This window comes from Mastomys coucha, unplaced genomic scaffold, assembly GCF_008632895.1.
Source record: "Mastomys coucha isolate ucsf_1 unplaced genomic scaffold, UCSF_Mcou_1 pScaffold22, whole genome shotgun sequence".
NCBI classification, from domain to species: Eukaryota; Metazoa; Chordata; class Mammalia; order Rodentia; family Muridae; genus Mastomys; species Mastomys coucha.
The window spans coordinates 39,707,235-39,729,031 of record NW_022196905.1 but is presented as its reverse complement, the minus strand read 5'-3'; the positions used below and the strand labels follow the sequence as shown (position 1 = coordinate 39,729,031).

The following is a 21,797-nucleotide window of genomic DNA, read 5'->3' as shown; positions in this document are numbered from 1 at the left end:
CATGGGAGAGGTTAAGGAAAGAGAAGGAGGAATTTATGAGATAATACTTAAGTTTAAAAAATTAAAATTAAAATTTCTCCTGTACATATTTTGATATTGCTCTGAGTAGGAATATCCTTCCCTTTTCTATTAGCAAACAGTACAAAATGAAATGTAAGATATTTTACTTAAATATTTAGTAAAAATCATAGGAGTGCCTTGAGCTCTTCACATTCTGGAAGGCAACAACAAGCCTTGGGAGTCTGTTAGAAGCCCCTGAGCAACAGTTCAAAGGGAGGATTCCCTGCTTGTACCAAGAATTTTGTTAGTCAAGAGCTCTTTGGAGAGCATTATCACCCTTAGTAGCATAACTTTATTTAAATACTTAGACACATATATATGTGTTTGTAGGTATGAATAATGCTTATGTTTGTTACAGTCATCTTTAGCGTCCTTTATCCCTCCTCCTCTTCCCCTCAGTATTTCCTTTTACACTCCCTGTTCCCAGATCAAGTCTCCCTCTGTTCTCCCCATTTCCCCTTTGATAGCACTTGTTCCTACTGTGCCCTGTTTAAGCTCTCCCATCCTCAGCCCTTCCACCATCATGATGTTACCTGCACATTTCATGGTTTAATTTTTCTTCACACCTTCCTAGTATCTCCTAGTGTACCTACATCACATTTTCATTATCCATTTATCAGTGTAGGACATTTAGGCTTTTTCCATTTCTTTGTTATTGTGAGTAGAGCAGCAGTGAACATGGCCAAGTAAGTATATATGGAATATGATGTCAAGTTCTTTGGGCATATGCCACAGAGGGTTATAGGTGGGTCATATGGTAGATGTACTTTTTGCTTTTTGAGAATTTTCCATACTGATTTTCATTGTGGTTACACAATTTTGTAGGCCCACCAAGAGTGAGTGACTGTTCCCCTCTTCCCGCTTTCTCACCAGCATTCTTGACTCACATATTAGGTTGTGTTTGACAGTACTTTAGCTTGGGTTAATATATGCATTTAAGTATTCTAATTACTTTACAATCTTAATTCGACAGTCACTATATAATTAGTATATTAACTAGTTCACTTTAAACTGGGTGAAAATAACAGGTATACTATGGTAAATTACTTGTTGATTGATATAAAATTTAGATGTTTTGATCATTTAAAAAAATAAAGCTTTTGAAGGAGCTAATACACTTTTCTCTTTGAAAACAGGTTTTGAGAGTATTTTAGAAGGGCTTTATGGACCACGGCTACGAAGAGACCTCAGTTTATTTGAAGGTAATTAACTTTTTTATTTTAAAGTTAAAATCTTCTACTATGATTAATAAAGTTGTTCCAGCAAAGCTATATATTAAATATAAATGTATGATCACTTTGAATTTGACAATGTTTTAAATAAATAAAATAGTCCAATATTCTTCATTATATATTTGATTACATGATATGTACTATACATTTTTGAAAGGCACAGTGGCTTAAAATAGAAAATGAAGGTTGTCTTCACCTCAGTATAATAATTTTATGTGTCTAGTATTTTATAAATTTCATATCCTGACCTATTCTTAAGTAGAATTTAAATTTAAAAATGATGCAAATACCAAGCCAATTAAACTAATCAAGTTATTAGAATAGATAGTTAAATTGAAGTAAGTAAAATGTTCTGTGAAATGTCTGCTTAAAAGCTGTTATTCCGATTTTTATTTTAATTTTTTAAGTTTCCCTATAAGTTTATATTGTATGTTCAGCACATTCCTTACCTGCATGCCACTGAACCTCCATTTTCATTTCCCTCCTCACTCCTGTTAATCCCCTTTGTTCCCCTAGTCAGGCAGTTTTGCATTATTTCATTTTAAAATTATTTGAAAATACTTTATTTTATATATGTAAACTCTAGGAATGACAAATGAAAGAACATACAATTTTGTCTTCCTGAGACTGGGTAAATTTACTCAAGATGATTAGCTCTGATATTCATTTTCTTTTCTACAAATGACATAGTTTTGTCCTTTATGGCTGGAAACAACTACAGTGTGTGTATATGTATATATATATATATATATATATATATATATAACATTTTATTGTTCCTCTGTTATTGGACACCTAGGTCCATAACTTATTGTGGAGAGTGCTTCAGTAATCATTGATCTACAAGTATTCTTATGATGTTTTGATGTTTTTGTTTTTGTTTTGGTAAATATCCAACAGGGAAGTGACTGAGTCACAAGGTAGAGGGGATTTATTTTGAGAATCAGTCATACTGACTTCTGTAATGTTGGATTAGTTTGCATTCCCACCAACAGTGTGTAAGTTTTGTCTGTACCTCACCAGTATTTATTTTTCCTGTTATTGAGACTTATTTTTATTATTTTTAATTGCGTGTCCACATGACTGCAGATGCCTTTGAAGGTCAGAGGCATTGGGGAGCTGGAGTTAGAGATGGTTGCCAGCCTCCTGACATGAGTGATAGGAACCAAACTCGGATCCTCTGGAGGAGCAGCAAGTGTTGCTGGCTGTGCCACCATCTTTCCTAAGCCTCTTACTTACTTTCGGAATGACTGCTGTTTTGATGAGTAAGATGGATTCTCAGTGCAGTTTTGACTTACATTTTTTTGATGACTCATGAAGCTGAGCATTTTAAAACACTTCATTGACTATTTGTGTTTCATCTTTTGAGAACTATACTTAATTGAGTAGTTTGATTTATTGTTATGTAGTTTTTTGAGAAACTTGCATGTTCTAAATATTAATCCTCTGTAAAATGGCTTTCTCCCATTCTGCAGGCTCTCTTTTTACTTATTTGCTTCCTTCAATTTGATGATGCCCCATTTAATTGTTGACTTTATTCCTGAGTGGCTGGAGTCCTATTTCACTACTTTGGCCAGGTTCATTCCAAGACTGTGAATGGATTTTCCTGATTTCTTAACATATTATCTACTGGCATATATGAAAGCTAATGGTTTATATATGATAATTTTATATTCTGCCACTTTGTTTAAAACTGTATATCAGGTCAGTGGTGGTACACACCTTTAATCCCAGCAGAGTCAGGTGGATTTCTGAGGTCGAGGCCAGCCTGGTCAACAGAGTGAGTTCCAGGACAGCCAGGGCTACACAGAGAAACCCTGTCTCAAAAAACCAAAAAAAGAAAAAAAAATACCCTGTTTATCAGGTATAAGCGTTTTCTGGTGGAGTCTTTAGGATTTTTTATAGTCACTCACTATGAAAATAAGGATATTTTTACTTCTTTGTATTTCTTTTATTTACTTCCCTTACTGCTCCTAAGACTTTAGCCAACATTTTGAACAGGTGTAGAAAAACTGGACAACCTTGTCCTATTCCTGATTTTAGTGGAAATTCTTAGAGTGTTTTCCCATGTGTTACAATATTGGCTGTAGGCTTATCATTTACAGCTTTTTATTATATTAAGTTACTTCTAGTCCTGGTCTCTTTGGGACTTTTATAATGAAGGGATCCTTGGTTTTACGAAAAGACTTTTCTGTATCTATTAAGAAGATCACATAATTTCTGTCTTTGAGTGTCATAGCTATTTGGTTTTTATTTGGGTGGAACTTAGGAATATTTACTTCTGAATAAATCATTATAAAATTGATTCCCAAACTGTCACTGGCTCCATTAACTCAGTGTGCAGTGGTTCCAGCAGGCTACTCTATCCTGCTCTTCAGCCTCTTCCCCATAAGCCCTTTCCTTGCAAACCAAAGAAGACCAGGGACCAAACACATCACCTGGATCCAGTGTTAATAAAAAGCCCCCAGCTGATTTAGATCTTGTCTCCTTCATCATCCTATTGCCATAGGTGAGACCTCCATCCCTCAGGACCTCAGCATCTCCAAATAAATATTCACAGAACCTCAGTATGGCTGTGATTCCTCTTTCCTAGCCCCAAAGAATCCTGGGCATGGGACCATGTTATGCTAGAAGGCACGAAGTCAGGCCTGGCCTTTCAAAGCCAAACTTATAGTAGCTGAGAAGCTGGGAAAATGCCTTAAAGTTTATTTCATTCCTTTCACAGTTCCCTAACCCTAGAATCATTTGCATGAAAATAACCTTAAAATTTTCTAGAGTGAGATGAAGAAGGAAGGGAAGGCCAGCTCTCCATCCAGGAGCTGAATCCCTCCAGCACAGGATACTAACTGGGAGATCCAGACCTAGGTACAAAGGGAAGTCAGGGTTTCTGAATGTACGTGGGGAAACTGGTGTGGCCAGAGTGTGCTGCCTGGAAAAGGGAGAGGCTGGTCTAAAATCAAAAACACAAGACTAGACACCTGTTTTCTCCCTCCTGGCCTGACCACTGCTTCTGTAACTTCACAAATTCTCTGATCTGTCCTTCTGATAGCACCTACTCTACAGTTTTTCTGATGATCTCATTTGGGAGACAACATTTTGCTCCAGCTAAGGTGGGAGTGATTTGGGGTCTATTCCTTGGACACTAAACCAAAACTGCTTCTTCAGAAATTATTGGTCTTAGCCTCAGATTTACTCAGAAAGACCCCTCTTCCCAGACTGATAATATTTAGATTTTGACTAGACAAGAAAGAGACCCTGTGACCTAGTTACCCAAAGATAATCCCCAAATTCTTAATTAGCCAAGAAACACCCTGATTGGTTGGAAGATACACCATTATTAAGATTATATTTGTCCAAGAAGTACTCCAGCCAGCCTGGATTGGTCAGAAAATGTCCATGGTTGAATGGCTGTGTCCAGAGTTCTATTGTCCCTTCAGGATTTCATGGACAGGATCCTGGGTGGTGGGATAAGGTGATGCCATCAAGATGGGCCCAGGACAAGAAGCTTCTGCTTGGTAATAAAGAGGTGCTAGTTGTGCTTGCAGCGACGCTAGATATAGTCAAGGCACCTATCCTGTCCCTTGTGCTCATAATAGCGATGCGACATGTTCTGCAGGAAGGTCAGTGGTCAGGAAGGACCATGCCATAGTCACACTTCTGCTTCAGTCAAAATGGAAAATAAGCCTATGCTCAGCCACGAATGGGACATTTTCCTATCCTTGACAATTTCACCCTGGAAGATGTCTTTAAACTACTACATGCAGTCAGCAGCAGTAACATAGGCCTTTCATATTGTAGAACATGAGGCCTGCCCGCTGGTGGAAGCCTGTCTGATCGTAGTTAATGATTATGTATTCTGAATTTGATTAATATATACTATAGTGAGAATTTTGCATCTGTTCATTAGATGCAGATGCAAAATGATGCAAGATGAGATTGGTCTGTAATTTTCTTTTTTGTCTCTATCTGGTTTTATAATTGGTAATAGTGACTTCATAAAATAAGTTTGATAGTATTCTTTCCTTCTTTATCTTATAGAGTAGTTGTGGACCATTGGTGGTAGTTCTTTAGAGTTACACATAGTCTTATGTGGACTTAGACTTTTTTAGAACAAGAATTTGTTTTGTTTGCTGTAGGTCTGTTCAGATTACTTATCTTAATGGGTAATATGAATCTAGAAATGTATTTATTTATTTTACATTTTCCAGGTTAGTGGAATATATTTTTAAAGTATGTCCTAGTAATTTTTTTCACTTTAATTGTTATCTGTCCAAATTACTTTTTTTTAAAATCTCAAAGTCTATTAATTTAAGTCTTTCTCTTAGTATGCCTAAGTGACTTAGTTAGGGTTTCTATTGCTCTGAAGAGACACTGTGACCACAGCAACTCTTATAAAGTAAAACATTTAATTGGGGCTGGTTTACAGGTTCAGAGGCTTTGTCCATTGAGGAAGCACATAGGCAGACATGAGGCTGGAGAAGGAACTGAGAGTTCTACATCTGGATCTGCAGGCAGCAGGAAAAGAGAGTGACACTGGGCCTGGCTTGAGCTTCTGAAACCTCAAAGCCCACCTCCAATAACACACTTCCTCCAACAAGACCACACCTACCAAAAGATCACACCTCCAAAAAAGTCATTACCTCCAGTAATGTTACTCCCTATGAGTATTGTGCAGGGGGTGCATTTTCATTAAAACCACCACCCTAAGGGTTAGTCAAGCCCTCCAAGTCTATATTCTGGAGAGATGGCAGGACATATCTGTCCTGCTAAACTGACATTAGGTGTTAAAGGGAAGAGCAGAGGGCTGGACCATGGTATGTCTTATGAATGCATTTTGGCCTGGTTGCCCAGCATTAAGATCCTCAGCATTCCTGCTTTGATTCCCAGATGCCTACCATATCCCTGGACCTTCTTTGTCTCAGATGCTGGGTATGTATGCCCAGGAGTTTGTAGATGCTGTTCTCACCCACAGACTGTACTATGGGAAACCAGATTATAGATCCTGGTTCAGCAAGTGGGCTTTTCTCCATAAGGGTAGTAGTCACAGATGCTGGCCAAACCTGTGGGCAGTCCTTCAGGAGTATGATTGGGAATACTGACTTTGCTCTTGTGTAGCCTTTTTTCCCCCAAGGTTAGGTCTAGGTCTTTGAAACTTCATGTGCTCTCCTGAAGACTCAGATTTCTACCTCTATAGCTGATAAACTAGTGTGTGGTTCTGATTCAGTTTCTTCCTCTTATCAAAAGTATTCTCTTGGCTTGGTTTCAGTTTATAGTTTTCTGACACTTTTGCTGAGCTTGCTCAAAATGTAGATCATAGAATTCTTTTTAACATGTTCTTGCATTGCTGCTCAGGTAAATGCTGAGTGCCAAGACGAGATGTTTTCTTGCCATCTCTATTCTCTGTGAGTGCCAATGAGCATCCCTAGTCTGGCTCTGTCATTTCTGCTTCTTAATAGTCTCATTAGTTTAAGTATAGTACAGATTTTCTAAGTCTCTCTGTTTTAAGCCCTGGATCTGGCCATCTGCTGTTGGCAGTCCTATCACTGCCAGCCAGGAACTCCAAAAGTAAGACAGATCTCCTGCCCGGATGGACATTTGGCTTTTTGTCCTACTTTATCAAATTCCCTATTTTACTATACTGTTGAAGTTAGAGACATTTTAGTGTTTCTTACCTTTCCATTACTTTCCTCCCTGTTTCCTGTCTGTTAAACTATGGTTGCATATCAACTCAAGGAATCATAGATTTTAAATGGATAACCCAGTGAGTTTTGTCGGATATTTCTCAATTTTTATTTATTTTTCATTTTACTTTTTATTTATATAGATTTGTTTTTGCTTAGAAAGGAACACATCTGGTTTATGCACTGAATTTGCTCTCTCTGTCAGGGCATCTCTTCTGGTGTAGTTTAAGGGCTTTACTGAGACAGCGTTTAAATAAAACACTGCTTGAAGTCAGGGAGCAGGCAGTTGGTTTTTTGTTTTTTTCTTGTTTCTTTTGAGTTTGAGAATGTCACTTGTGTCTGTAATGATACATTTAAAAACTATAAATTTAGCCCTTCCTAGCATAGGTTCTGAGAACTGGTGGAGCCTTTTATTGTAATTCATCAGGGGAGGAAAGTGCTTCTTGGTAGTGTTGGCAGTAATGATTTTGGTAATGAATAATAATAGGAAAAAGTGTTCCCATTTAATAAAAATATATTTCTTTTTTTTATTTAAAATAGATTTTCTCTCACATAACGTATCCTTATTATATTTCTCTCCCGCTGCTCCTCACAATTCCTTCCACTTGCTCTCCTATCCAGATGTGCTCCTCTTCTGACTCGTTAGAAAACTAAGAGGTTTCTAAGTAGTAATAATAAAATATAAGATAAAACAAAAATTAATACATCAAATTACACAAAACAAACAGAAGGAAAAGAACCCAAGAGAAGGCACAAAAATCAGAGAACCACTCATTCCTATATCCAGAATCACATAAAAACAATGGACTGGAAGCCATAATATATGTACAAACAGGTGCAGACCTATGCAGGCCCCCTGCATGCTGCCACAGGCTCTTTGAGTTCATATGAGCTTAGATCATGTTGATTTTGAGGGCTTGTGTTGGTATTCTCCTTCCCCTCTGGCTCTTAATGTTCTTCTGCCTTGTCTTCTACATAATTTGCCCTGAACCCTGATATGAGCATTTGATGGAGACATCCCATTTAGGGTTTTGTGTTCCAAGGTTAGAAACTCTCTGCATAATATCTGCATGTGGGATTCTGTATTTTTTTTTCCATTTGCTATAAGAATCCTGTCTAGTGCCTGCTGAGCAAGGCACTGAACTATGAATATAGCAGAATGTCAATAGGAGTTACATTATAGCTTTTTTTTTTTTTAATAAAAATGGTATTTAGTTTTCCTCATAGGTCCCTGGGTTATCTAGTCTTAAGTTCTTGGTTACCTACTCTGTTAGGTATAGGTTTCATCTCGTGGAGTGAGCCTTAAATCAAACAAATATTAGTTGGTTACTCCCACGGCTTTGTGCCATCGTTGGACTAGCATGTCTTGCCGACAGGACACCATTGTAAATGGCAGGGTTTGTGGCTAGGTTGGTATTTATATTTCACTTTTGGTAGTACACAGAGTACTTTCCTGTACCAAAGATGTTGGCATGAATGGGTGAAGACTTTATGTAAGTACTAGCTAGAGTTCGCTATGTTCAGTGAGTTGTGTAGGTCTTGCCTTCAGCAGTGGAGCCTTTCTATCAGTTTGTAGAAAGCAAGCTGTAGTCTTGGCAACAGCCTGGGTTGTTTGGAGATTCTTGTGGGACTCCTTTGGCAAACAGCTCAATCAGATGTAATCCAATCCCAGGTTTAGAAGTTTCACGGTGACAAAAGTTTTGACCAGTTAGAGCTCTCTCTTTTCCATCATTGGTGATTTCATTTAGATGGCCTTCATAAATATATATGCATATATATTATGCTTCCATGCTACCTCTCAGATGGCCCTTATTTTTTAGCTGTCTCTCTGTATTCCTTCCTTTGCTTCCCTCCCAACTCGGTCTTGCTGTACCACACCCCATCCATCCATCCATCCATCCATCCATCCATCCATCCTTAACTTATATTTCCCTTTCCTAACCTAATTGATCCCTGCCCCTCATCCTCCAGTACTTTACACTATACCTAGCCTTTGTGGTTCTGCTATAGCATGATAATTATTGACTTAACAGCTAATATCTATGTATCAGTGAATACATACCATATTTGTCTTTCTGGGTCTGGAGTATCTCACGCAGGATGATTTTTTTTTCCTAGTTCTACACATTTACCTGCAAATTTCATGACCTACCCCCTGCAAGTATCCATTCTTCTCTTGATAGATATCAAGGTTATTTCCAGTTTCTGGTTGTTATGAATAGAGCATCAAGGAACAAGATTTAACAAGTATCTCTGGTAGAATGAAGCATCCTTTGGTTTTGTGCCCAAGAGTGATATAGCTGGATCTTGAGGTCAGTTGATTTCCATCTTCCTGAGGAACTGCCACAGTGATCTCTATAGTGGCTCTATGAGTTTGCACTCCCACCCACAATTGGAGGTGTGTTCTCATTGCCACATCCTCACCCACATTAGCTGTCACTTGTGTTGTTTTTAGCTGACAGGTGTAAGAGAGAATCTTAAAGTATTTTTGATTTGCATTTCTCTGATGGCTAAGAATGTCAAATTTTTCTTTCAATGTTTCTCAGTCATTTGAATTTCCTATTTTAAGAATTATTTTTAGACTTGTACCACATTTTTTAAATGGCTTATTTGTTTGATTCCTAGTTTTTTGAGTTCTTTATATATTTTGGATATTAGGCCTCTATCTGATGTTTAGTTAATAAAAAATTGTTTCTAATTCTGTAGGCTGCCTCCTTGTCAGAATAACAATGTCCTTTACCCTACAGAACCGTCTAAGTTTAATGAGGTCTTATTTATTTTGTTGATCTTAATGTCTAGGCTGTCAGTGTTCTGTTCAGAAACTCTTACTTTGCCAATGTGGTCAAGACTCTTCCCCAGTTTCTTTTCTATCAGGTTCAGTGTATCTGGTTTTACTTTGAGCTCTTTGTTCTAGTTGGACTATTTAGATCTATTTGGAGTTTTGTGTAGGGGGAAAAGTATGGATCAGTTTGGATTTTCTTCTGCATATAGCCATAGCCATCCACTTTGACTAACACTATATATTTGTTGAAGATGCTGACTTTTTTCTAATGTGTATTTCTGGATTCTTTATCAAAAATCAGGTGTTTGTCCATGTTTGTGTGTATTTATGTCTAGGTCTTCAGTTTGATTCCATTTATCATTGTGTCTGTTTTTCTGCCAACACCATGCTGTTTTTATGACTATAGATCTGTAGTACAACTTGAAATCACTAATAGTGATATCTCCTGCATTTTTGTCTATTTGTTTTTAAATTCATGATTGTTTTAACTATCCTGGGGTGTTGTTTTGGTTTGGTTTGGTTTGATTTTGGTGTGTGTGTGTATGTGTGCTTCCATAGAAAATTGAACTTGTCCTTTCAAGATTTGTGAAGAATTTTGTTGGAATTTTGATGGGGATTGCATTGAATCTGTAGATTGCTTTTGGTAGGGTGGCTACTTGTACTATATTTATCCTATTGACCTATTGATCATAGGAGACCTTTCCATTTTATGCTATCTTCTTTCATTTCTTTTTTCAACATCTTGAAGTTCTTGCCATGCAAGTGTTTCACTTATTTGGTTAGAGTTACTCCAAGATCCTTTGTATTATTTGAGGCTTTTGTGAAGTGTTGTTTCCTGATGTCTTTCTCGGGCCATGTGTCATTTGTATGTAGGAGGGCTGCTGGTTTTTGTGAGTTAATTTTGTATGCAGCTACTTTGCTAAAAGTGTTTATCAGTCATAGGGCTTTCCTGGTGGACTTTGGGGGGTCACTTAAGTATATTATCATTTTACCTGTGAGTAGGTATACTTTTATCACTATTTCTTCCTTTCCAGTTTGTATCCCCCTTGGTATCCTTCAGTTGTCTATTGCTCTAGCTAAGACTCCAAGTCCCATATTGAATAGGTATGTATAGAGTGGACAACCTTGCCTCTTTCCTTGATCTTAATAAAATTGTATTTGAGTTTCTCTCCATTTAAGTTGATGTTATCTGTGTGCTTGGTGTTAATTGCCTTTATTGGGTTAATGTATTCCCCTCGTATCCCTATTTTCTCCAGAACTTTTATCAGAAAGGGGTATTGAATTTTGTCAAAGGCCTTTTCTTCATCTAATAAGATGATCATGTAATTTTTGTCTTTTGGTTTATTTATGTGGATAGATTACATTTATTGATTTATGTACGTTAAATCATCCCTGAGTCTCTAGAATGAAGCCTCCTTGATCAGTGTCGTTCCACATCTCTTCTGATTAGTTTTGGTTTGAAGCCTATTTTGCCAGATATTAAAATGGCTACACCTGCTTGCTTCATAGGACCATTTGCCTGGAATGTTTTTTCCCAACCTTTTACTTTGAGGTGATTCCTATCCTTGATGTTAAGGTGTGTTTCTTGGATCTGACTAACAGAAGGATGGATTCAGTTTTCGAATCTATTTAGTTAGCCTGTACCTTTTTATCGGGGAATTGAGACCATTCATGTTTAGAGATGCTGATAATCACTGTTCATTGGTTACATTGTGGTAGAGGGGTGTGTGTGTATGTTCCTGTGTGTGCACACATATCCCCTCTTGATTTGTTGTTCTGAAATTATTTATTCTTGTGTTTTCTTGGGTGTGGTTAACTTCTTTAGGTTGGAGTTTTCCTTCTAGTGCCTTCTGTAGGACTGGATTTATAGATGGATATTGATTAAATTTGGTTTTAACATGGAAAATGTTACTTTCTCAGTCTGTTGTGAATGAAAGTTTTTCTGGTTATAGTAGTCTGTGCTGGCATCTGTAGTCTGTAGCACATCTGTCCAGACCCTTCTGGCTTTTAGAGAAGTTAGGTGTAATTCCTATAGGTCTGCCTTAATATGTTAATTGGTCATTTCCCTTGCATCTTTCAATATTCTTTTTTTTTTTTTTTTTTTTTTTTTTTTTTTTGAGATAGGGTTTCTCTGTATAGCCCTGGCTGTCCTGAAACTCATTCTGTAGACCAGGCTGGCCTCGAACTCAGAAATCTTCCTGCCTCTGCCTCCCAAGTGCTGAATATTTTTTTTTTGTTCTGTACATTTAGTGCTATTAATCCTAAGTGCTGAGGGAACTCTCTTTTCTAGTCCAGTTTATTTGGTGTTTTGTATGCTTCTTGTACCTTGATAAATATCTCATTGTTTAGGTTTGGGAAATTTTCTTAGGTGATTTTGTTGAAAACATTTTATGTACCTTCAACCTGGCTTTCTTTCCCTTTCTGTATTCCTATTATTAGGTTTTATAGTGTCCTAGATTTCCTTAATGTTTTATACCAAGAGAGTTTTATATTAAGCTTTTTCTTGACTGAGGTACCCATTTCTTCCGTTGTGTCTGCAGCACCTGAGGTTCTGACAGAAGTCTCTGAGACTCTGTTGACTGGGCTATCCTCTGAGATGGCGGAATTCCTAAAGTTCTCTCAGTTGGCTTCATTTTGTTTGGTTGGTTTTTTTTGTTTGTTTGGTTGGTTTTTTATAAATTTGATTTACAATTTCAATTCTTGAGCTGTTTTATTCATTTCCTTATTTGTGATTTCATAAATTTCTGTACAGGATTTATTCATTTCCTCTTTAACAGCCTCTATCATATTCATTAATGCTATTTTAAGGTCTTTTTCTTAGACTGTAGCTATATTGGAATACTTATTAGCCTGTTGTGGTAAGCTTGCTGGGCTCTAGTAGAGTCATTGCATGGTTTATTGATTATGTTTTTACATTGGAGTGTAGGCCTCTGGGTTTGGCAAAATTGTAATTCTACATGGTGCTATCTGGCATCCTTTCTTCCTTTTCTTCCTTCTTTCTTTCTTTTTCCTTTTTTTTTTTTTTTTTTTTTTTTTTTTTTTTTTTTTTAATTTGAGTGGTTGTTTTGCTTTTTGGTTTCTGTTGCCCTCTCTGATTTTTAGGAGATTTGTGGTATTTTCGTGTGAGCTGTTAAAAAAAATTCTTCTCGCCGGGCGGTGGTGGTGCATGTCTTTAATCCCAGCACTTGGGAGGCGGAGGCAGGCGGATTTCTGAGTTCGAGGCCAGCCTGGTCTACAGAGTGAGTTCCAGGACAGCCCGGGCTATACAGAGAAACCCTGTCTCGGAAACCAAAAAAAGAAAAAAGAAAAAAAAATTCTTCTCCAATCCTGAGATATGTGACCACTGAAGGTTCCAGGTAAAAAGTGTTTCTAAAGTACTGGGCTCTGACACTTAGAAATGGGAATGGGCTTGGAGGGGCAAGGCTGAGGAAGTCCATTACAGGTAGGAAAGCAGAGTATTGTAGTAGGATCTGCTTTGTCTGTGGAATGGAGTCAGACAGTAACAAGGTCTGTTGGAGAGTTGGGAATGAGACTAAGGGATTGGATTTAGAGAAATGAAGCGAGAGGTAAAGACCTTCAGTTAGCCTCTTGCTTCATGGCCAAAGTGGGTTCCCAATGAATGTCTGTTAGAGTTGTGTCTGGGATAAGCAATGAGTGGAAAATAAGTTTGGAGGGGAATATCTGTGTGCCCCACTGGAGATGGGGACAGAAAGGAAGAGGGTGCTACAGCAGGTGCTATGGTGAAGAACTGGGGATTACACTAAGATTAGATTTGGGAGGGTAGAGAGAAAGGTGAGTATCTGTAATTATCCTGTCTACCCCCCTAACTAGGGTGGCTTGTGGAATCCTAGGAAATGCCTCCAGGACTTAGGGGCCTGGATAAAGCACCGGGTGGAGGGAGAGATGTTAAGAGTGGAAGGTCTGTCTGCTACACTGGAGATGGGGGAGGGGAGATACAGTGGGTGGTCTACAGAGCTGGGGATGAGTCTCAGCTGTTGGATTTGGAAACTAGAGGGACAAGTAAAGATCTGCCATTAGTCTACTCTTTTCTCTGGCAGGAATGGCCTGCAGGTTCCTGGTTATATGTTTCTTACTAAGTGTGTTTGATTTTCATTTCAACAGCTCCATCCGAAGGATATCCTAATTGTTTATATCATAGTAACATTACTATCTTGAATTCAAACTGATAGGCTTTTTCTTACAAGTGCCAAAATTATGATAATTTGTAAGGTTCCCTTAATGTTTCTTTTTAATTATTTCCATATGCCTGTGTAAGGGTACCTGGGAGTAAATTGCATATGCCACTGCATACATGGGAAGGTGAAAGGATAATTTGAGGTAAAAGTCTTCCCTTTTCACCTCTTTTGAGACTGGATCTCTTTGTTTTCTGCTGCTGCATTAGCTAAGTGAGCTGGACCATGAGCTTCAAAGGATTCTCTTGTCTTTGCCTCCCATCATACTGTAGGAATACTGAAATTATAGACATGCAACTTTCTTTAGGTTCTGAAGATTCAGGCTTAGCTCCTCATGCTTTGTGTACCAAGTGCTTTATTTAGTGAGCCACCTCTCCAGCCTACATCCTTTTAAGTTAACATATAACATACTGCCTTTTATCATGTCAATTTTATGCATTGTATCATGCATTATACTTTGCTTATATCCAGGAATTCCCACTACAGGAGAAATCCTGTAGGAGTTTTGGAAATTGAGTACCTATATTATTTCTGGATTAGATTATATTCAGCTGTTACAACATGCTTATAAATGTTTAAGGAATCACCATCATATTTTGTTATGAATTATTCTAAAGAACAAAAATTTATTTTCAAATTGTAAAGACTTATTTTTAATGATAAAATCTTGTGTTTATCAAGGTTAAGTTAGCATATTTTAGGGGGCCTTGTATATTATCAGTACAACATTCCTGGAAGAGTTTATTAGTAAATGTTAAAAGTTTAAAAGATGGTATTTATATAGTAATAACTTTTTTAGGGTTTTTAGAAAATAATCAAATTTGCAGGTGTGTATATATACACACACACACACACATATGTTATAGGCTTTTAAGGATAGTTTTACTACAATAGCAGGCTGTTAAATAATTTTATACTAGTAATTGAAATATATTCAGTTATTAAGAGTTATGTTGAATAAATTAACATGAATGGATTGTTGGGTTGAAGAAAATAAAATTGCTGCTTATGTGTTATGTATGTGTTTTATTTCATGTTCCTTCGACAAAAGCAATTTAAGGAAGAAAACTTGTTTGGCTCAGAACTCTAGGTTATTGTCCATTATTATGAGAAATGGAGCAACTTCATAGCACATATACAATCATGAGACGAGAACAGTGGGCTTATGCATGCATGCATGCTTAAACTAAGCTTCCTGGCTCCACTCTTATGCTGTTCCAAATCCCCTGTGTAGATGGTGTCAGCCACAGTAGGTAGATCTTCCTACTTTAATAGTCAAGATAATCTCACACAGACATGACCATAGGCCAGCCTAACCTAGATACTCCCTCATTAAGATTTCCTTTCCTGGGGGCTGGAGAGATGGCTCAGCAGTTAAGAGCACTCACTGACTGCTCTTCCAGAGGTCCTGAGGTCAAATCCCAGCATCTACGTGGTGACTCACAACCATCTGTAATGAGATTGGATGCCCTCTTCTGGTGTATCTGAAGACAGTTACATTGTACTTACATATAAATAACTAAATCTTTTTTAAAAAGAGATTTTCTTTCCTGATAATCCTAGATTTAAAATTAAACATCTCAAAATATAGCTATACTGATGTAGTTTTGGTAGAAAGGATGAAAGGTTTTTATATATTTTTAATAGGATAATTGTATTTATTCTTTCACAGTTCATACATGTAAGCAAAGTATCTTGATCAAAGTGCACTCTCAGCTCACCTCTCCCAACTTCCTCAGGTACCACCAAAATATTTCCTTCCCTTACTTTTCATAGCCTCTAACTTTTCAAAATATATATAGAACACGCTGAGGTCTGTTGGAATGTCAGCTGATCTGGCTGATTTGACACTGTGTAGGTAACTAGCTGCTGTTTATGAGTACGGTAGACACGCATGTACAAAAGACAGTATTTCACAGCACTCTTCCCCATTTTCTGTCCCATAATTTTTTCCACCCCATCTTCTATAGCCTCAGGGGAGGGGAGTTGATATAGATGTCTCATTTAGGGCTGAGCACCCAGTAGTCACTTATTCCAAGCACTTTGATTAACTTTTGACCACTGTATTAAAGTGTAGAGTAAAGCTTCCTTGGCCAAGTTGAGGGTATCACAAATCTGTGTATAAAAGAAGCAAATATTTAGAATGCAATTTGACAAGACATCCTTGTAACAAGATAGCGGTAATAGGTACCTCTCTAGAACCTAGGACCTGTCAAGTTTACAATACCAGGCACAAATTCCTTCTTTCAGAGAAGACTTTGAAATCCAACTAAAAGGTAGCTGGTTACCCAAACATTAGTGCATTTTGCATCAGTAGATATATCTTGCCTGGTAGGTCGGTATTGTAGCTTGTGAAGTTTGCTGGCAATACCATTGATGGCTTTTCTCTCCCAATGGCCTGTACAGCACTTTCCAGCAGTATGAAAACTAGCCAACAGGGAAAGAATTTTTGGGTCAGGTCCAACTTGATTTCTGTATGTTTTAAAATCAAAGTGTGTTGAATTTTCAATAGTAGATTTTTAAAAGTATGTCTATTTTTTTTTGAAAATATACAAGGAGGAAGGGATACCAAAACAGTAATTATTTTTTGAATGTAGATTATGAGTGATTTTATTTATTTTCTTTACTGAAAATATATATTGCTATTCCCTTACTGTTTCTAGTCCTTACTAGCTAACTTTTAATAGCTGTGTTTGAGTTTTTTTCATTCTAGTAGATCTGTACTGGTGTCTTGTTTTATCAGTGTATAGATCCCTAATGACATTTGATATTGACCATCTTGTCACACACATATTTGAATCTTTATATCTTCTGGGTGGGATGTGTTTGGATTGATCTTGGTATTCAGATAGTGATAGAACCAGAATTAGGAAGTATTTCTTTTGTTTCAGATTTCTAGAATGAATGAACCATATGGGCTGGTGTTTTCTGTTTGTCAGATGTTTGTCTACTTCTTGACCTATTTTTAATAGCTCCAGCCTCCCTGAGGTTATTGTTGTTTTTGTCTGGGCTTTGGTTGCCTTGCTGTTAGAGGAGTTGAACATTCCCTCTAAGTTATCAAATTTCTGAGCATAATGTTATTTGTAACATTCCTTTATTCTTCCAATGTCTCTAACTTCAGAAATGACTAGCCCATCTGTTCTGACACTTGATTTTTTCCCCTCTTTTTTTCCTAATTAGCCTAGCTAGAGATTTATGGATTATATTATCTTTTCAGAGTACCAGCTGATCTTAATTTTTAGAAATGCCTATACTACAAACTGGGAGGATATATAGCAAATGTTGCTATAGTGCAGTTTTGATAGTAGATGAAATTTTTTCCCTTTGTACTTTAATTCTTTCTTCAACTTTTTATACACTATGTTGTGGTCATATTCTTTTCCCTCTCCCAACTTCTCCCAGATTCACCCTCAACTTCATAATATTTCTCTGAGAAAAACAAAATAAACCTAAAACCAGAACCAAAAAAAAAAAAAAAAAAAAAAAAAAAAAAAAAAAAAAAAAAAAAAAAAAAAAAAAAAAAAAAAAAGGCAGAAAAAAAATAAAACAAACACAGCAGGGAGTCTCTTTGTGTAGTTACTAAAATGTTTCATAATAAAAATTGGTATATGCATCTAAAACTGTTTGTGCTTGTGTGTTTGTGTACATGCATGGACCTGTGTATGAGCTTGCACAGGTGTGTGTGTGTGTATGATTGTGTGTGTTACAGGATTCAGACCCATCCACTGAGCTGTAGCCCTAGTGTTATTTTGTATCTGCATTGTCTTTGTTCAGTATGTTTCTCAGAAGTCAGTAAACTTAAACCCATTGTTCAATGAGCAACACAAAATAAAATCTAGGTTTTTATTTTACACTGAAATTTGTCTTTGGATCTATAAATTTATATTCTGTGAATAAACTATACTAAAAATAATAAAGTATTCAAAGTAAATGAAAGTTGTATCTTTTAAAATTTTTTTATATTAACTTATCCTACAGCTTGAAGATGCAAGTATTACTCTCTTCAAGTTCCCAAGAAGAGACTGAAGCCTGAAAAATAATACTTGCTTATGCCACCTCTACTATGTAGAATGTCCCTGCACCTATATCAGCTTTTAAAATCAATTTTTATTGCCTTTTATTTGTAAGCATATTTAATTTTTTAGTATTTTTGATGGGGTCTTAGTGTAACCCTGGCTAGCTTAGAATTCCCTGTGTAAAGTAAGCCAGCCTTGGACTTCTGTCAGCCTGCCTCAGCCTCCTGAGTACCCAGATTACAAGTGTATGCTATCATATCTATTTCAGTAAAGGTACACTATTTAAATATTTTTGAACCTTGGCTTTTATTTTACAATTGATAATTGTAAATTGAAATTGAAACTCATTGAATTCATATATTTATTAAATTTTTAATATTTTTTTATGTATTAAGAAACACCTATATGTGTTTTGCCTGCATTCATGTCTGCACCATGTGCACAGAAGGCCAGAAAATGCATCAGATCCCTGGGAACTGGAGTCACAGATAGTTGTGAGCCACCGTATTGGTGCTGGGTATTTAGTAGGTAGATCCTCTGGTAGCACAGCCAGTGCTCGTAACCACTGAAACATCCCTCTGAACCCCTTACAACCAATTTTGTGGGTGGTTTTTTTTTGGTTGGTTTGTTTGTTTGTTTAATCCTAAATCTGTTGGCCATTTTTCAGTGTTATATTTTTCTCATAAAGCCATGATAAAAATAAAAATCAGGATTCCTTGACTCTTCAAAACTGTTCTCTTTGATGTAAGTCATGTGTTGCAGCACTAATTTTCTATAAATAAGTAGCTCTGAAATCTGTGACTACTTAGGAGTGATGTAAGGAAACTACACAGCAGTCTGTATATAAGTCCCAGGGTTGCATTAAGTTCCTCTGGTGGACAGTGAAATGTCAGGGTAGCTGGGTGAGCCCTGGGTGCCAAGCAGATCTGTAATACTAGCAGTGGGAAGAGAGAAGGATCTCTCCAAATCCTAAGCTATCCTGGTCTACATAGTGAGTTCCAAGCCACCTAGACCCTACAAATATGATCCTGCTTCAAATGGGGCTGGATTATACTTTTTGTTTCAAAGCCTCAGCAATGAATAATATACACATCTTTAGTCCAGGATCAAAACAACTAAAGTTCTGTAAGGACTCAGTTTTCCCCCCAAGTTTCTGGAGTGAGTGAGTATGTGTGTGTGTGTGTGTGTGTGTGTGTGTGTGTGTGTGTGTGTGTGTGTACATGTACATACGGGGAAAGGATAACTTTCAGGGGCATCAGTTCTTTCCCTTTTGCAGCAGTCTCTCTTGTTTGTACTGCTGCTCTTCATCCTTCAGGCCAGCTGGCCACAAGCTTGCAAGTGATTCTCCTGTCTCTGCCTCTCATCTCACTATAGGATTACAAGTTCGTGCCACCACATAGATAGACTTTTAAATGTGGTTTCTGGGGATCAAACATGAGGTGTGAGATGTGCCTTAATCCTGTGAGCCATCATCTCTCAGGCCCAGAAGGAATTATTTTTAATTTTTAGATTATTTACAGATTTTGTATGTCAAGTTGTCTGTAGAAAAGTGAGCATATATTCTTAAGCAGACATTTAATCTTCTACAGAGTAACATTATCAAATACATGTTTGATGGTACAAAAATTTAGAAAAATCAGCATTTTGTAATTCTGTGTTGTATGGCGTTGGGGTTTGTAACATTTTTGTCTGTCTGAAAATTAGATAATAAAATCCACATTGCATGCATAAGCTGATTAAAACAAAACTCTGTGTCCTGAAAAGTCATAGCTATTAAATGTGTTTCCAGTCCAGATCTTCAGTCTTCAAATATCTTTACATTACCATGTTCTGGGTCTTATGTTCCCATTTATTGCTCTTTGCAAATGTATGTAAGTATTAATACTGTTTTTGTGCTACTGGCAAGGTCTTTCTACTCATTTTTATGATCTTCCACTCTGTTTAAATTAATTTTGTAGTGTGTGTGTGTGTGTATGTACATGTATGTACCGGGAACGGATAACTTTCAGGAGCATCACAGTTCTTTCCCTTTTTGCAGCAGTTTCTCGTAATGTAGAAAGGGACTATAAGAGTGACCTTAATCAGTATAATTGTTGATTATCATACCAGGAACAGTATACTTTATTTTCTGTGTCATTTAGAAGAGATACATCTTCAGCTCTATTGAGCTTTTTACAAGAATTTCTGTAGCACACTGATGGTTTTCCAATTAGCCATTGTATAGCTGTCTCAGAGAGTAAAGGCTTCATGTGTAAAGTTCTCATGCAGGTTTATTTAGGAAAAAAAAATTGGAAGGACATTCTGTTATCAATGATTTTAAAACTCACTCCATCTACTAAATGTAAATAGAATGACAGTGTCACCATACCTTCTTAACATGTCCTTAGCAGATAAGTGTTTTTACATTCCAGAAACTTTTTCAATATATTAGAACTGTTGGATTGTAAAGAGTAGCATTGAAAAAAAATCCATTTTAAATGTTTTATTTAAACATGTCCCATAGGTCATATATCATAGATGTATATAATGATGTTTTCTGATTATATTACTCTTGCCTATATTATCTTCACTTAATCCCCCTCCCAAGTCTGCCCAAGTCTTTTTCCTAAGGTTTTTTTTTTCTTTTCTTGTGCCCCCTCTACATTTAATTAGAGTTGCTTGCATGAGTTTGTGTTATTTATTTGGGCAAAGATAACCAGTGACTATGTTACTGTGGGTAGGACTTTCTCAGCCAGTACCCACTAAGTGCCTTTAACTCTTCATGGACGGATGGGGCCTAATGAGCCCCCTCTGCATTTATGATGTAATGTGGAAAAGTCCTGTCTTCTGCAGGTCACCACTGCCTCTGAGTTCATAGGCCCAATAGCCTATGTCTGGTCCAGAAGATAACACCTCTCTCCATGCCCCAGCTCTTAAATTCTCTTTCTTCTTCCAAGATGCTTCCTGAGTCTCAGAGTATAGAATGTGATAGAGATGTCCCAGAGGGCTGAGCATTCAACAGTCATTTGTTCTCGGCACTTTTTGCCCAATATTTAGTCTCTGTGTTAACTGTCAACACTAAACAGGAATTTCTCTGACCAAGGCTGAGAGCAGCACTAGTCTGTACACAGTTTGTATTGAATGACATAACCTATTTATTTACTCCTTCTCATTTTCTTTTGTAACCAAGCTTTTGGAAATGAAAAAGTGTGACCTTATTTTTGATCTACAGATTGGATTGTTCCTTGATTTTGTAAACATAATTCTATTTTCCCAAGTCTAGGCATTCTCAACACCTTTGGTGCTTTCTTCTGTTTCTCTATATTTTCTTTGATATTGTACAAAATTTATTCCTTTCTTTTCTTAGATGTACTCCTTTGGTCTCACTGTCATAATGAAAATAAAAGGGAAATTAATAAATAGTAATCATTAAATCTTTGAGGTGATTAGATGATACTTAACTATATTGTTAGAAAATTATTATTCTATAACCAGCTCATTATTCTTGGTATTTTGTCTCCGTATGGCCTATTCTGTTTTATTTTTCTAGATATCAAGAGGTTAATTTGAAATGTAGACTTTCTTCCATTATTGTTAGTAGTTAGGTTTTATTTTTGTTTTTTCGTTTTCCCTTTTCCATTGCTGTGGAAGATGGTGATTTTGCTGGTTTTAATAAAGTTAGTATATTTAATGAATATTTTCCTTCTTTTAAAGACTGTGAACCAGAAGAGCTGACTGACTGGTCTATGGATGAAAAATGTTCATTTTGTAACCTACAGAGAGAAGCAGTCAGTGTAAGTTTTAGTGCCATGAAGTTATTTTTAAAATAATTACACAATTGTAACACAGTTCTT

At 36.8% G+C, this 21,797-nt stretch overlaps 1 protein-coding gene across 14 annotated transcripts in view; it reads left to right on the top strand.

Annotated features, from left to right (window-relative positions):
• The window catches only part of Lcorl (ligand dependent nuclear receptor corepressor like), a 141,282-nt gene that overhangs the window by 37,523 nt on the left and 81,962 nt on the right, over window positions 1–21,797 (top strand). For 12 of the 14 annotated variants that reach the window (XR_004110539.1, XM_031342189.1, XM_031342191.1 and 9 more), the window contains exons 2-3: window positions 1,197–1,262; window positions 21,658–21,737. Coding sequence is in view for 12 of the 14 variants with exons in the window: in XM_031342189.1 (XP_031198049.1) it covers window positions 1,197–1,262; window positions 21,658–21,737 (146 nt within the window). In the remaining 2 variants the exon portion in view is untranslated. The remainder of the gene's footprint in view (window positions 1–1,196; window positions 1,263–21,657; window positions 21,738–21,797) is intronic. The other 2 variants (XM_031342180.1, XM_031342183.1) reach the window with 1 other exon arrangement.